Genomic DNA, 16,817 nt, shown 5'->3' on the forward strand with positions numbered 1-16,817 from the left:
GAGGGATGAAGGAAAATAGTTAATCCAACAAACTGAATGGAGGAAGTGTACCTCGTAGCCTGGAGGTGATGGGAGGGGAGAAAAGAAAACCCCAGGCAAAGAGCTGGAAGTGACATGAAAGGATGCTCTCTGTCATGAACAGACCCATCTATAGTTCCAAAAATAAATTTTTCTTCTTGGTCAATATTGTTCCAACTATTATGGACTTTAAAGCTCTAAGTGTAAAGTGTAATTTAAAATTATTTATGTTGCTGTCATTTACCACTTAAGAGTCACATGTGTGTAGGATACCAATCAGAGCACATTCCAGCTGCAGCAGATCACCAGGTACTGTACATCTATCTGTGCATTAAAACCACAGACAGGAGTTAATTGAACTCCTCATCTTGTTACACTGCAATGCTCCAGAGGCCTTAGGTCGTGACATCCATGTGGATGTTACTTTGACAGGCACATTATTTTAGTTAAGCTGATTCTTCCCATCAGTGGCACTCCCCAATGGCACCAGCCTCTACTGCGGGCCAGTGAGCCACACCGCACCACAGAGAAGAGCCCGAGGTCCAAGGTCGAGCAAAATCCCCACTGGACTCACTCTGTAACCTGCAGGATCTAAAGGTTCAGCTGCCAACATTTGAGAATCAACATGGGTGCTGTCAGCTGTCTTGACAGCCCTCCAGAGGTCCCATGTACATTTCCCACCAGGTCAGAGCTGATCTGTCAGCACCAGGGATGCTTTCTAAAAATAAAAAAACTCCCACAAATACACTTAAATCTGAAAAGGGCAGTCCCAGAAATGTAACTGCTAATCCATCAATTAAAAAATGAGTGCTCAGCTTCCAAAGATTTAATTTTTAGTAATTTCAAGCAAACCCTTCATTATGTAGACAAAACAGCATAAAATCACACCTGAAATGTTGCATGCTACAAATGAAAGATTGTATTTCATGCTAATCAGTTGTACAAAAACACAATCTGGCCAACAGCCTAAGTCTGAGCCTATCACAGCAGAATCAACGAGATTAAAGTAATGCATGCTCACTGTATTGTATTTTATTTTTTCCTCACTCTGTTTTACTGGAATAGCTCAAATGGAAATGCTATGAGCCAAAATTTAAACCTAGTGTGCCCAATACGCTGAGGTCAGTTGGGAAATGTCTGGGTTTAGCGCCTTGATATTGTTCACAAATTATGTGAACTTTTCTTGGAGTATTTAATTGCCAAATATCATAAAAGTTTGTCATATTGTACTTGAATTTAGTTTCACCAGCCCCATCATCTTTCACATGTCTGCACAGTGTGAAGCTACAGGTTAACTTCAAAGATTGGAAACTGCAGGAAACAGCAAGCTGTGCTAAGTCCATGTATAACAAAACAAAAGTTTTTTTCTGTATCAACACAAAATCTTTAAAATGTGTTCAACATCAGGGGGAAAGTTCCATCCTGGCGTGCTTTGTTTTCAGCCTTCACACTAAGCCAAACCACGCTGTTATCTAATGCTCCAACAACATGATGCTTTCCCCAAAGTGTGCAACTATTCCTTTATAGAGAAATCCATCATTAGGCTGGTATATAATAATCCCAGGCTGTTCCAGTGTTATGCAAGCAGTTAAACCTTGCAGAGGTGCGTTGAGGAAATCTGTATTTAACAAAGCACTTTGCACTAGCCAAAGGTAGTTTTTTGGCATTTGCTTGTGATTTTCATCAACTCATAATGTGATCATGTGTATCTGTTGCAGATCTGCTGAAATAAAACATTACTACTGAGGTGAAGTTTTTACTCTAAACTCTGTACACTGTTTACCATTTTTTTTTCAGTTCATACAGTTTATATAACCTTAATATAGCTCTCTCTGTTTCCCAGTTTTAAATCTTGTTTAGCCCACACTCTGTTATATGCACAAGGATGACTTTATGGTGATGAACTCAGAGATGATTATCTGCTCCCTTCAATTCTGAAAAAAATCACAGGCTCAAATCCTGTTGTTTCTTTTTAACACTTGGAATATCTTTCAGGTTTATTTTTAACTCTTCGTTGTGCAACAAAAACAGACAAAACACTATTGAATGTGGCGAGATAAAACGGTATGTTGTCTGAGCGCAGTGACTAGTAAAGTAGTGCTCTGATTCTGGAAATGTGCAATGCAGGTTTTCGTTTTAATGAAAATCCAGGCTGACCACTGCCGTGCATGCCAATTGCAGTGAAAGTAATTAAAGAGAGAAACTTATCTTTAGTACGGGCAGTCAGCTGGCTGCGTGTGGGACCTGAAACCTGTGATACTATCCAATAGAGAGCTGCAGCTCGGGGATGATTTCTCTTTTGTTCTGTAATTGTGAATTTTATGCATAGTTGTAATGAAACAGATGGTCGGCTAAACTTGCATAAATGGGCTTGGAGCGGTTCCAGCTCAGTCCCTCTGAGCATATCTGCAAACATCCCCAACATGTCAGGTCTCACTTAAAACAGTCAAATTATTACAGACCTGTCTAGGTCAAGGTCTATATACATATGTGTGTGTGTGTGTGTGTGTGTGTGTGTGTGTGTGTGTGTGTGTGTGTGTGTGTGTGCGTGTGTGTGTGTGTGTTGTTGGCTCTTTTCTATTCTGCTACGATTACTCCACCTCCCTTTGTTCTTTCCTGTTATCTCTGGTATCTCTATCCCCAACTGTATGTTGACTTTGTCTGTTGTTATTGTTATTATTATTTGTGTTGTTGCGATGATTCGTTTCTGCAGAGCAGAATGTGCAGGAAGGAGACAGAGAACTCACCCAAGCTTAAAGAGAGCAGCAGCATCAGAGGAAAGAGGATCTGCCGCCCAGCTGCACACAGAGCGAGCCCCATCCTAGACCTGCTGAGAGAGGAGGAGGAGGGAAAGTAGTGAGAGAGAGCGATGATATGGGAGTGAAGATCACTCTGAATCGGAGGTAAAAATGTTTTGAAAGTTAGTGTGTTTGTACAACTGAAACTTCAGGTTTTATCCTTGGTGCAAAAGTCTTTTAGTTGCTCCGTTTCACTTTAGCCACAGATTTTTGACACAACTATTAGAGTCTCCTCATTATTTGACTCCAATATGATTTTGATCATAAAAAAATGACAGAGTTGTGCATATATCTGCGTCCAGTATTTTCTTTATGTATACAAAAGCAAAGACAAAGCTGGTCGAGTCAGACATTACATCTTTCCCTGATGCTGTACATGACATTTAATTTCTAGAAACTCATATTTGCATATTAATATGTTTGCAGAATGTTCCTGTATTATGGATACAGGAAACTTTTTGGATTCCACTTGTAGTTTAAGTGCTATTAACCAATCACCTCTGAGCAGACTTTGACACCATCCTAGTAAGCCATTTGAGTAGCGCATTAAAGAGGGAAAGCATTTGCCAAATTAACCCATTAGCTTTTAAATAACTATTTGCATACATAGGCAATGATTAGTGGACAGAAGAGGAAGTCTCAGCCTCAGGCAACACCTCTGACAACACCAGAAATACACTAGGAAATATCCCCCCATCTCCAGAAACAAAGCCATCAAGCAATAAACAGCGGGTTCCCAGACTGCTGGCATTAAAATGTAATTCTGATCAAAACCACCAAAGGAAATTTTCACGTGCCACCTTTTTTATAGTTGAAATTGTGCTGAATTAGATCTTATTAGAGCTCTCTATCATCTTGAAACTCTAAAGCTCTAATGCTTTCAGAGCCTGTGGTCAATAGAATGAAGAAAGATATTTATATACTAGAGAAAAGCAAAAGTAAGCTGGTTAAAATTTGATTTCTCAACCCCTTCAGGCTGTAGAAAAATAACAGCCCTGAAGGGGTCCAATTTACTGCTGCACTCAACCACAAATTGTGCCCAGCGGTAATGCCTTGTATGGCAGGTTGCTGCTACCAGCATGTAAGTGTGAGTGTGTGAAGCAGGAAATGAGGCCAATTTTAAAGCACTTTGAATAAAAGTCCTAAAATATTAGAATATGATTTTTATGAGGTGAAAGACTTTGGTCATTTTCATTGTTTGAGGAAGTGAAGGTTTGCGTTTCCTTTTGTGTGCCTGATAAAAACCAGGTGACGGTGTTTATAAAACCTTCTTCAAATCTAAGCAGACCAAGTGAAATTAGTAATACTGTGGCAAAAGAGGGCTGCATATCTAGTATGTAAAATCTAAAGCTTTTGTGCCATTTCAACACAGCAAAAAGGAAATTACTCGCAGCATCCTGTTCATTCACTCTCCAATACAAGTACAGTACTGTGCAAATGTCTTGAGGCATCCCTCATTTATTTTGCTAGAAAACAGGAAATGAGTGCAGTGGAAATAGAAACATGTGTGTCAAAAACAGAGTAACAAGCTGTTATTAAATATTTGGTCTAACTGTCTTTATTCTTCAACACAGGCTCAACTCTTCCAGGCAAGCTTTCTTCTAATGTCTCTAAGTTTTCTTCAGGAAGAGTTCTCCAGGCGTCTTGAAGGACATTCCACTGAGTCCATTTCTCATGAGGCTTCAGTGAATAGTAGATCCATCTCTCAGGTCCTGTGTCAGGTCTCTGCTGGATTTTTGTCCCCTGTTCCGTAAGGACATGACTTTCAGATATGTTCATGTGCTGTAGGTAGCTTTTTAAAGCATATCACTTCATCTATTGTTCACCCATTGTCCCGTTTCTTCAAAACACCTAGTTGGTGTGAACATATTTTTATGTCTGTCAAACTGTGTTATCTTTGATATTTTTCATAGATTCGACTACATAAATGAGAAAAAATCATGAATTAGGTGCTTTTATATGCTTGAAAGATCATAAAACAAACAAATAAAACCCCATTCCTTTGGAAATGGTCAGGTACAAGGACCGGACTAAGTCAGAAAGGCAATGTCCAAAAAAGATTTTTCTAGACCTTCAGAATGCCTGGTGTGCTTTTGCTCAAAAGAATGTTAAAAAACTAGAAGTCTGACTCTTTGGAAGCAAAATATAAAGAAAGATTTTCAGATTTTCATTTTTTTCTTTAAGATTTTTGCACAGTATTGTACATACATCCATAAGTTAAGGTAACCAAACCTGTGGAGCCCCGACAAGGAGCAGCATCAAATAGTACGGCCAGAAAAATTAATGCTGACCTTCACAATGTTTCTGAATGTACAAATTTCTGATCCTTTATTCACTCCTTTGCATTTCCAGCTTACCAGTGGCAACGTAAAAAAAACTTCAGCCACTGAATCGCTGAAAACAAAACCTTAGGTGATCGATTTTATTTATAACAAAAAAGCAATACTGCATTACAAACACACTTCACTAGAGCTTGCATCCACGTGTTGTCTAGACAATGACCTAAGAAACGCTATTGTGTGTGAGAGCCTGTAAACTGCTTTCAATCGATGAGACAAGGAGACCTTTGAACCCTTCCTTTCCTAGAAATGGTAGGAGGCACTATGGATGCATTATTTGATACCTTCACTAAATGCTTTTGCCAACAGCAACTTACATTTTTTGCCCAGGAGCTTCTCTTCCACCTGAGCGTCAACTTCCTGTTTGACACATACAAACAGATTTGATGCAACAGCTAAGGCTTTGTGAGTCTGGTTTGATGTACCAGACGCAGTAAGAGAGAAATCTAATGTAGAAAACTGGACTGAATTCTCTGACAACCCAATGGCATCGCTCCAAAAGCTGCTGTTAGACTGGGTGAACATTTACTACTGCAGTAAAAAGGCGATTGTGGTGCAGTCCTACTGCACAACATTCAGGAAATCCTACCACACATCGGAAAAGAGCTGCTGACTTTGCCAGAGGATTTGGCTTGGTGCCCGAGGCTTCTCAGCTCAATGGTGAGATGTCTGAGATGGACCTATGTGGTATGAAATGGAGATGAAGAGAAGTGCGTGCAGTTTGAAGAAAACACAGCAACTCTGTGTTTTTAAAATATATACATATTTTATGACGGGTTAAACAGCACGGGTAAATCTAAATTATTAATTCACTTGTGGACAAAGCTGTCTCTTTAAACATTCTTGACTACACCAACACCTTTAACTGAGGTTTCCTAGCAGACTCTTTGAAGAAAGTGAAATTGTTTTGAGAAATTTGTCCAACACATCTTGATTTCAGTTAAAGTAAATTATTTATCCAAGAAATCAAAAGGCTTTTTTTGCATTTACCACGGTAACAGCAACCCATGCCAACAGCATCCCTCATGCTTAGAAAGAAGATTGTGTAACACCAGTTCGGGCCTTAATAAATTACAGGAATAATGGCTGCGCTGTGTCCTGACCATGAGAAAAGCTGAGTGAAACCTTCAAATGTATAAAACCGGAGCGTGTAGGTCTTGGAAAGAAAACCTTCCTCTTGGACTCAGTGACACCTGCCAAACTAAGCTGTCATTAAACAACTATTGAGTGTGCAATTTTTTAATAGTGGGCAACCATTTCCATTTTGGACGACTGAAAAGAAGCACAGACCCCGCAGCGCCACACACTTTGAGGCATCCCATCTCTAAAGGTGGGTTAGGCCCTCGTGACGGGCTGTGACAGATTGGGGTCGAGCCGTTGGGCTCTCTGCATGTTTAAGGCCTGAACCATTGGTTGAGCTGGCTGGGTGGGTGACAAGAGATTTCTAAAGGCTTGGAGAGGGTCGTGACACTGAGGAGATTGCCCAGACTTGAAAACGGAGAGCATTGGAGAGCGCTGTATCTGAGGGCCTGGGACTGGCAGGGGCCCAACAGTCACTACCCACACCAGCAGAATACAGAGCTCAGTCTGTATGGGTGCTACATGACACACAACACTGTATGCCTATAGACAGCAGCCATTCAAAGTGTTACCAGAGGGGATTTACAACATACAGTGAACCGGTCATCCAATCACAGCAGTGAATGCTAACCAGTACCACCTTTTGTTAAGGATGAGACATCAGATGTTGTGAGCGCCTCCCTCTAAATTGCCCCTTTTTTCTTTAACAGGCACAGTTGTGTCTTGAGGAGAAAAGAGCCAGAAGACTCTAAAATGCTTCAGTGGATTTCAATGTGGATGTCCAGCTGACACATTTTCCCGATGTTGTCTGAATAGGATGCATTCTCAGAGCATTGTAAGAGCCAGCGAGGGGAGTGACAGAGATGCAAAGGGAGCTAACAGGCGAGCCTGGCAGACCTACATCATGTGAGTCTGCTGACTGCACTCATGATCATCATGATGCAGGCAGGAAGGGCCCCTTCCCCCCGTCCCAAATCTCCTTCAGGTTTTCAGTTGGTAGGACACTTGGTTGTTAAAAAAGCAGGAAAATATCAGCTCCTGCTGCAGTTACATATAAATGTTTGCAAGCGCAACGTGGCAACTTTACGCCTGCCGCACCTCCTTCATGCTACATGCTGCATATGCTCCAAAGGTTTACTTAATCAGGCCAGGTTGGGACCAGCGTGACGGTCATGAACATGTGCGCCACATCACGAATTGCACAAAGTGCAGTACTTTGCAAAAAAGTCTTGAGCAAGCACTTATTTTTTTATATTATGATTCCAGGCAGCCAGAGTGTCTGTCATATCTGAGCAAAAGTTCTCCGTGCTTTCTAAAAAGGTCTTTCACTCATTTTCAGTCCAGTCCTTGTACCCGACCATTTTCAGAGGAATTTATTTGTTTGTTTTCTTTCTTTGTTAAACTACTTAATACTGACTTATTTGTGCATAAAGAAGATATTATCTCAATGAACTTTTAGTTAAATCTGCAAAAAAAAGTCTTAAGATAGATGATGCAGTTTGATAAAAAGGATAAAAAAGAGTGATTCTCAAAGAGCCATTAATCAAAAACTTAACAACTGTGGGACAAAAGAAAACTGGAATTTTTAACTAAGGGTTATAACTTTTAAAAATAGGACAAAAGCCAGCAAAGACCTGAACAGGACCTGACAGAAGTATCTCGGCCTTCAGTTGATCTACCTTTCACTGAAGCCTCATGACAAATGCTCTCAGTGGAGGATTGGCTATCATGGGTTCCTTCATTAGGAAAGGAAACAGGGAGAAAATGACAAATTACATATGAACTGGTCTGAAATTCAGTGGCAACAGGACTGAAGAATTAAAAACTGAAGGTTTTGATATAATCTTTTGTCAATATGTGCAGGAGAGAAGAGGACAGAGGTCCACCAGTATGTGTCTACAGCCATCTGTACCACATGGTGGAGGCTCTGTCTTGGTTTCGGGCTGTATTTCAGCCAGTGGTTGTTGGGACTCTTGCCAAACTTGATGGAATTAGAAAAGTATGTTCAGATTTTGATCCCACCGTGCAGTACCATCTGCAAAGTGTCTGAATGGCAACGTCTTAATTTGTCAGCTTGACAATGATCCCAAACACACTGCCAAAGCAGGAAAAGCAGAGCTGGATAGAAAAACACACAGTGAAAAACTATCAGTCATGGATTAGCCTCCCCAGAGCCCAGACATCAACATTATTACAGCAGTGTGGGATCATCTTGACAGAGAATGGAAAAACAAAGTCATTTTATCGAGTGATGTAACAGATAGTTGGACTATAATCACTGAACACTGAGTTCGGTGAAATTATGTCTCCAGAAGACTTTCTCATGTTTCCAGCTCACTTTTTTTAAAACTGTAAAACTCCAAAATATGTCTGATGGCAACATCATGTACTTTACTATAATAATAGCCATCATTTAGCATGCGAAAATAAGGGTACCGTACAAAAAGTCTGCCTTCTGTTTCACGAGCAAATAATAAATGTAACATGTTCCATGAAATAACTCTGTTTGATTTCTGATTATAGTAACGTAAAGATAAGTTTCATAGCTTTGTATATTTTTAACAATCTATCTTCACATTGATGAGACCGAGTTGATAGAATTTAAGACTGGAGAAGTATGAACATGTCTCACTAACTCCAGAACAAAACAGAAGTATTGTTCTTCCACTGCAGCAGGGTGAGAGCTAGCTGCATGCAGCTTGTCAATAATACACCGTATAACCAATTAATGCAATTGATTTCTGTGTTTGTGTTATGAAAAATTTGAAGTTCATATTTGTTTTCACAGTAAAAAAATCACTTCATGCTTAACATTTGACTGAACCTTCAGGGTTTGAGCTCTTCTTTCACTTTCTGAGTGATGTAAAATCCAGGCGTCAATATTATTTCCTTTTTTTTTACAGCAATCTGCAAAATCTTGAGATGACAAGAGGAAGCAGCACAATCAATGTCTAGCAACGTAACATAGTTTAAGAATTGGTCCGAGGACAGAAACTGAAGCAGTTTTACAGAAACGAGTCAAACTGTCTGCCGCGTGTCTCCTACTGCGAACCGACAGCAAAAGGTGATTCCTGTTCTCCCCTTCTTCTTTAATCATATCTCACAAAACCATTACCTCCAGAGAGCAGCCGAGTGAGGAGCGGAATAACAGCTCCGGATGAGTGACAGACAAAGTGGTGAGAGGAAAAAGACGAAGGAGAGAAGAGCGAAAGAGGAAGGTCATTTTATCAGCATTATGACAATAACACACTGCCACGGTGGAAGGTCTAAAAACTGCCTCAGTAACTCTGTAAGTCTTTTTCATTTAATGTTTGTGCAAAAAAACAACAAAAAAACACTGAGGCCAGTCTATCCTGGAGACTCTGCACACTTGAATCCAACTTTTCCTAAGTAACTGCAGAGAAAAGAGTAAAAAATCCAAATTGCATTGTTGATGTCGGACCATAAAAGAGGCAATAAAACCAGAGAGCATGAACATTAATTACTCAAGAATTTAAAACAACGACAAGGAAGAAAAAGAAAATCTGGATCAAGTATTCAGAAGCCTTCACACTCAGTGTGCCTGTGTGGTCACTGATTATACTCAGAGCAGCTAATGACTCACAGCTCTGGCCTGGGCTTCAGCTGCAGAGAGGACACTGGAAAGCTGCTGGTCCCTCCGATTCAAGATTACACACTCCATCCTCTCACACTGACACCATTGATCTCACTGGGTGCCGGGACGGGGGTTATTTAAAACAGCTCGATAACACGCTCAGGAGAGGCCGAGGTAAAATCTGACTAGATGTGTATCCAGTAAAGTGGGAAAAGGCAATTTAGATCAATCTGAAGGATCCTTGACGCACAAGTCCAGTGAGATAGACACAGAGAAGTGTAATGACTTAGGTCAGGGCTCGGCTTTGCACAAGTGTAAGTAGGTTACAAGCTGTAACAACTTTACTCTTTCTGTATGTGTGAATTATTCAGTGAGACAACATGCAGCAGGTACCAAAGAGGAAATTTACTGTCGTGATGTTTAATGTATGTGTCGCCAGTGATTTGTAGGTACCTGAGAGAGATTGACAGCTCTTATACCATCCATCTGTTTCCTACCTTCCTGTAGTGTTATTAAGCTGCTGTGGAGCTGCACTCGACAGACCTGCAGCAGATGATCTCAGATATGCTCATTTTCTCTCTCCACCTCTTCATTCTCAGCCTCTTTCTGTCACTGCCATATGTGTGTTGGTGTGTGTGTGAGAGAGAGAGAGAGAGAGAGAGAGAGAGATTTGGTCAGCCAGCTGCGAGTTGGACAAAAAAGTCCATTTAAATGCATTTGATTAACATACGAGGGAGACGCATTATTTATAAGTGTGTGAGAGTGGAGCATTGTAAGGTAGCTTCCAGAGGAAAATAAAGACCAGCAAACAGCAGATTCTGTGTAGAGTCAATCACTGCTCTGAAGCAAATGCATCAAAATATATCAACATCAGAGGAGAAATATTGTGACTGTAAAGTCTGTAAATAATGGAGAAGAATTTGCTTGTGGATTCCAGAAGACTTCAGGCCAAATGATGAAACAATGAATAAAAATCCTGAGATTGAGACTCAAGATTTGTAGGTACAAATCTCACTGTCTCACTATCTAGGTGAAATATTTCATAGTTTTCTCTGGCTACAGTACTGTGCAAAAGTCTGGAGTCGCCTCTTATTTCTTTATGTTTTGTTAGAAAAAGGGGGAATATTTGTGCTGATTTATTAAAACGTGCAAATCTACAGCATAGAAGACAAAAACAGAGTTTGTATAATTGTAACAAGCCTGAAGTAAATACTTGGTCTGACTACTTTTATTCTTCGACACAGATTTGTCTGTAGTTTTCAGGAGTAGTTCTCCAGGATTCTTGAAGGATGTTATATTGAGACCATTGCTGATGAGGCTTCAGTGAACAGAAAACAAATCAACTGAAGAGCCAGATGCATCTCTCAGGTTCTGTGTCAGGTCTTTGTTGGAAATACTGTTCATCTGCTATGGCGGAGTTTTCATATTTTTTTAAGGGCACGTTGCACACAGTGCCAAGTTTTCAGCTAATAACTCTTTGGAAATCACTTTGTTGTTCCAAAAAGTACCGTGTCAAGCCTGTGTTATCTTTTGTAGATTGAACTTAAGAAACGTTAACAAATTACATGTTTGGTGACAGGCTTCTAGTAAAAATAGTCCCTAAAGATACAATCTTAAATTGGTTTGTTGCTAAGTTGTCTGTCTATATCTATGTGTAAGAGCAACAGTGATTCATCCCTTGAGTCAGGTGCCTTTTTTATGCTTGACTCCTCTGAAAATGGTCACGTACAAAGACTGAAAAGGAGTGAAAAAGCAGCCAAAGAATAACTGAATGAATGACCTTCAGAAAGCCTGCAGAACTATTGCTCAAGAGCACTTTATACAACTACGAGAAAGTCTAAATGCTTGGAAGCAAAATGCACAGAAATGAGGGGTGGTTCAAGGCTTTGTACAGTTAAGTAAGTAAGTTTAAATAATTACATTTTGCTGTACTTGGTACTAATTAGATACTTGCTGTACCAAATAAAACTTACTGAATCATAGTTTCAGCTTGAAATCTTATCATTTTTTGCTATTTGTAACATTTGCTAGTGCGCTAACTTGATACTTTTTACTTTTTCCTCATGTTTCTGATATTCAGTCTCTGTCCATCTCTGTCCATTATCAGGCTAATCCTCCATTAATAACACCATCTCTCTGCTGCTTGTTGCTGAGATTAAAGCAAAATAAAAACACAGGCACAAAACCAAAACAATGAGCTAAAATAGGCTGCAAACAGCACCTTTCACGTTACAGTCCTTTATTCCGTTTTATCATAAAGAAAGAAGCACCTTTACACACGGAAATGTTTTGTAAGTCAAATGTGTAATGATTTAAAGGTCAAAGGTCAAATATAAGCATCGAAAGGCTGTTAGCATGCTGAAGCCTGCTGTGTCTGAAGGAGAGCACAGGTCAAAGGTGAAGCCTCTGAGGTTGGCTCTGAGTAACAATGCTAACAAAGGATCAGGTGCTACCTTCTGTAGTATATTGAACCTCCACACATTCACGCCCTCTGTGTGCGCCTTGCATCATCGGATCGTATGATGTAAACAGACCGCCGTGTATGACCACAGTTCAGTTCTGCAGCCAGAGGTGGTCAGAAAAGTGAGTAGCTATGAAATGAAATGGAATAATAGACCCACACGCTGGTGGGACATCATCCAAGAAGATTCCTCGTCTTTAATGATGTGCTGAGTCTGTGGAATATCAACTAGGCGAGGAAAGAAGAAGGGAAGAGTATTGTCCTCCAAGTGTTTGTCACCAGTGCCAAATGCCTGGAGAGTCTGGAGCCATCAGCTTATTCTCACATCAGCACTTAACAATAACAGCAAAGAATTGCTGAATGGACATATTTCAAACAGGGGGGACATTACACATCACAACATAACTGCATTAACCAGCGAACGTGTGGAAAATATTCTAATCTCTGTGTTGCAGGGCTGTTAAAACTTCCGTGCTGCCTTCAAGACCTTCTCCTCATCCATCTGTGAAACCAAACATTTGTCTTCCAGCAGACCTTCGAGGAGAGCCCCTGGCCAAAGACAAAGAGAGGGCCCTTCTCTTTGTGTGGGTGAGCTGTTCAGCTGTGGTCCCATCTAGGCTTGTAATGATTGGTTTCGTGGGTTGCTTTAGTCCCTCCCAGTCTATAGACTGAATTTGATTGATGGATTGGCTTGCCCAATCCCCCTTGGGGTTTTGGCTGCTGGGTGCACAGGCTGCGAGAGGGTTTCAATATTCCGCAGAGTGACGGAGTTTGACAATATCCCAATCCAAGGACCTCAAAACACTGAGTATTCATTTCTCTTGCACTATTTCTCAAGTGTTTGCAGTTAGGTCCCTGAGCTCTGCGATTTGGGAGCTGTCCAGTGCTGAAAACACAGACAGTTTTTACAACATTCACTGTAAAGTCATTGTTAGTCCACAAACCTATTCCCCTCCTGGCTCCACACGGACCACAAAGCCCAAAGAGATCGTTAAAGCTCCCATTTTGGTTCACAGCTTAGATCACAGATGAGCCCGTTGCTTATAAAATCCAGTTTAAAAAACATCAAAAAGAGGTTTAAAACACTGCCCATCACATTCTGAGCCAAACAAAATCAGAACCTTTTAATAGATGCACAATCATACAGCAACAAGCCCGTGGCTCTCTCCAAGTTAAGCTTATTTTGATCATACCTAAGCCGCTATAAGCGCAAAGCTGGTGCTCATTTGCATTTATATAGTCCCATTCTGTTAGCTATTAACACTGTATTAGTGGGGAACAGAACCCATAATCACCTAAGTGACATATTAGAGTTGGCACTTTCTAACCATAGAGAATAAAATCAAACCTTGACTGAGAATTACCTTTGGCTTTCACTGACAAATATGCCAGCAGCAAGGCTCTTGAAACAAATTCACATGAGCTGAGACCAGCGTGGCTTTTACTAATGATTATTTTCATCAGAAAATAACACACAAAAAAAGAAACACAGCAGTTTCATTGATTGCCCACTGAAACCTGAAGATATTGACTCTGCAGTTCTATAACATCTGGAAAAACAGTGACGTTTGTCACTCAGCTACAAATAACTTAGTGATTGTTTCAATAATTCATTTTTGTCTCCACAGAAACTGCAGAAAAACATTGAAATGCTTCTGCAGATTGTTTATTTTCTCCAGCCAAACTACAGAAACTCAGCTCATGTTCATACACAAGACAAAAAAAGCAGAAAAATGCTCACATAAAGCTGGAACTAGTTTTATGCAATGATTAATCACACTCTAGCATCTCTAAAAGCATTGCATACGAGCCTCTTTTTTTCCATCTTCCACTGATGCAAAGTGGCTCCTTAAATTGCAGACTGCTCACAGAGAGATGCACGATAAACAATACAGAGGCTGAATGAGTGCAAAGTGTGCAGCAAATAGACAGCGAGGCAGCTGAACTGAGCTCGTACTCTATTTTAGAATCAGACCCCTTTCTTCCTCACAACACCGCTCTCTGATCCCTCTGCTCGTATGAGTGCACTCATCTACATACACACTTCAACACGCAAACATACACGCAACTACTGCATGCGTGCCGGGGCTCATGGATGACCCACACACACATACACCATCTCTCAAGCACACACACACACACAGATCCGGACAGGATGAAAAATGCATGCTGTAAACTTTCAGCTGAGCCTCTTTGCCTCATTCCTCACTTTTCTCTTCTCGCCCTGTAAGCACCACTTCTCTGCCTCTCTGTAGCCTCTTGCAAACATTTTCCTGAGCTCCTCTATAACGTGTCGTTGCCTAGTTAACCTCGTCCTGCTTTATGGCACTGACACACAGCTGGTGGTGGGCGCACTAACAAGGCAAAAGAAGAAAAGACTTGGACTCCTCCAGGCTGAGGCGGTGAATGGAAACAGAATGGGCTTTATTGGGCTGCAGGGGCTCTCATATTCTCAGACAATACAGCTCATTCGTCAAGGTGACTTAAACTGTTCTCCTCCTTCACTGTGATTTGTACATGCCAGTGTTTGTTTACAGAGTGGGCACTCATCAATATAAAACCTTCTAAGATCTGTTCACCTACTTGGCACCAGGCAATCCATCTTTTTACCGACATTTTTTTTTTTTTGTTGCTTCATTTTTCTTCTCACATATTTTCAGCAAAGCAAAGTTGGCACAGGGTACTTCAGTGTAAAGATAACATACTGACAAGCAGACCCTGTGATCATTAGTAACTCAGATTCCACGGAGGATCTTTGATGTCAGGCGCAGGTGACAGCTCTGGAGATGGACCACGAGATCTGATTTTGGCAGTCACTCAGCACATGTTGTTTGCTCACCAAAAGCCTCTGATTTACATAATAGATTTCACAAACACCTGTTCAAGAGCTCGGATGCGCTTCTACAATTGCATCACCGGCAGAAGGCGTCTTCACCTTCTGGTTTCCTTTCTTTCTGACATCTGTAGATTAAGATTTAAGAAGGTTTTTTGCGCCCGTGTAAACCAGTTCTCGTGATATGAAGACAAGCTCTCCTGAGATGAAACCATGTAATGGGCACGCTAACGAGGTTACTCGCTGAGTTGATGATTTATGCATGAACATACATGGGTTGTAAATATAGACCAATATTAAAAGCTTTGACCTGTAAATAATTAAAGATATCCCAAACGGGTGCGATTTGAGCGCCTCTCAGAAGCTGACGGTGTGATCGAACAGGAAGGCATTGATTGGTCCACAAGAAAAAAATACTTTAATACTTTCTGGTATTGCATTTGCATATAATTAGAGCAATGTGAGAAAAATGTACCCATGTTTTTTTTCGGTTTTTTTCTTCTAGCTGCTCTAAAAGTGCGTTTTTAAGCCAAGAAACGCACACTTCAAAGCATCTTCCAGCAGCAGAGCGGTCTCAGCCGCCTCCGGCTACCCGGCGACTTGAGACATGACACACTGACCAAATGACTGATTTCATAAAGCATGCAAGCGAAAAACATTGTATTCTTGCCTTCTCTCTCTCTCTCTCTCTCTTACCGTGTCTACCGAACCAAGGTTCGCCTCAGTGGTGCAGTCCTAGGGAAAGCAAAGCTTTGCGCCTCAGATCAGGTGCTCTCCAAAGCTCCCCGAGGGGTGCAGAGACGGCGAACGACGGAACAAGGGTGAAACAGCACTTTGCAGAGGCAGAACAGAGACCAGGGCGAGTGTCTGCACGAGCGCTCCGGATCTTACTTTTCACTCCTTCAACATTATCCTCTCCTCACTGAGCAGCAGCCTATGCGCCGGTCATCCCGTCAGACGCCGATTTGTGCCAGATCGGAGCAGGAGCACTCACACAGAAAGAGAAAACGCGAGAGAGAGAGCGAGAGAGAGACAGCAAGGTGCTCCCTCCGTCCCCCCTCCTCGCCAGCAGCAACGCCGAGGGAGAGAAGCGGAATCGGTCTAAACAAAGAGGCAAGCAGTGACGGGCAGACGGTTCCAGCGCCCCCCATTCAAAGAGTGGGGATAGGGTGGTGGTGTGGGTGGGTGGGAGGGATTGAGGAGAGAGTGGGGGGTGAAAAGAGGAGAGAGGAGAAGGGATGTAGTTTATGTGACCATAATCCGATTCCTATATAAACCTCCGAGGTTGATCCGGGGTCTGCGAATTAAATTTACCCGTGAGCTCACAGTGACAGTCTGACCATCAGTTAACCCCCACCCACCCCAACACCCTCGTGTCACCTCGTGTTTCCACACATTTAATGGAAGAACTTGTGTGCTTACGCGTATAACCCCCAGGCCACCTATTATAGACAAGCTGGGGCTCTTGTCCGTTTAATTAACGTTTGCAGGGTTTGACCTTAATGCTGAGCAATGTTAACTGTTAACCGGCTGCATCAGACGCATCTCCCAACCTGGCAACATCTCACTGCTGCAACGGGGTGAGCACAAACCCAGCAGCAGTCGGCGGTTTGTTGCTGATTTCAGCTCTTGGCCATTGGGGCTGTCTGACCACAGGTCCAGCTCCTACACTGATTCCTGACAGTGATCAAGT

At 41.6% G+C, this 16,817-nt stretch overlaps 1 protein-coding gene across 1 annotated transcript in view; it reads right to left on the reverse strand.

The window, feature by feature from the left end:
- LOC102791396 (neurocan core protein-like) overlaps positions 1–16,257 on the reverse strand; it is a 47,442-nt gene extending 31,185 nt beyond the window's left edge. The window contains exons 1-2 of the mRNA XM_087832230.1: positions 15,821–16,257; positions 2,766–2,845 (exon numbers count right to left, since the gene is read on the reverse strand). Of these exons, the coding sequence (XP_087688356.1) occupies positions 2,766–2,838 (73 nt within the window). The 5' untranslated portion in view covers positions 2,839–2,845; positions 15,821–16,257. The remainder of the gene's footprint in view (positions 1–2,765; positions 2,846–15,820) is intronic.
- Between the last annotated feature and the right edge of the window lie 560 nt (positions 16,258–16,817).

The sequence above is a fragment of the Neolamprologus brichardi genome, chromosome 18 (assembly GCF_056152115.1).
Source record: "Neolamprologus brichardi isolate AB-2024 chromosome 18, ASM5615211v1, whole genome shotgun sequence".
Classification (NCBI taxonomy): domain Eukaryota; kingdom Metazoa; phylum Chordata; class Actinopteri; order Cichliformes; family Cichlidae; genus Neolamprologus; species Neolamprologus brichardi.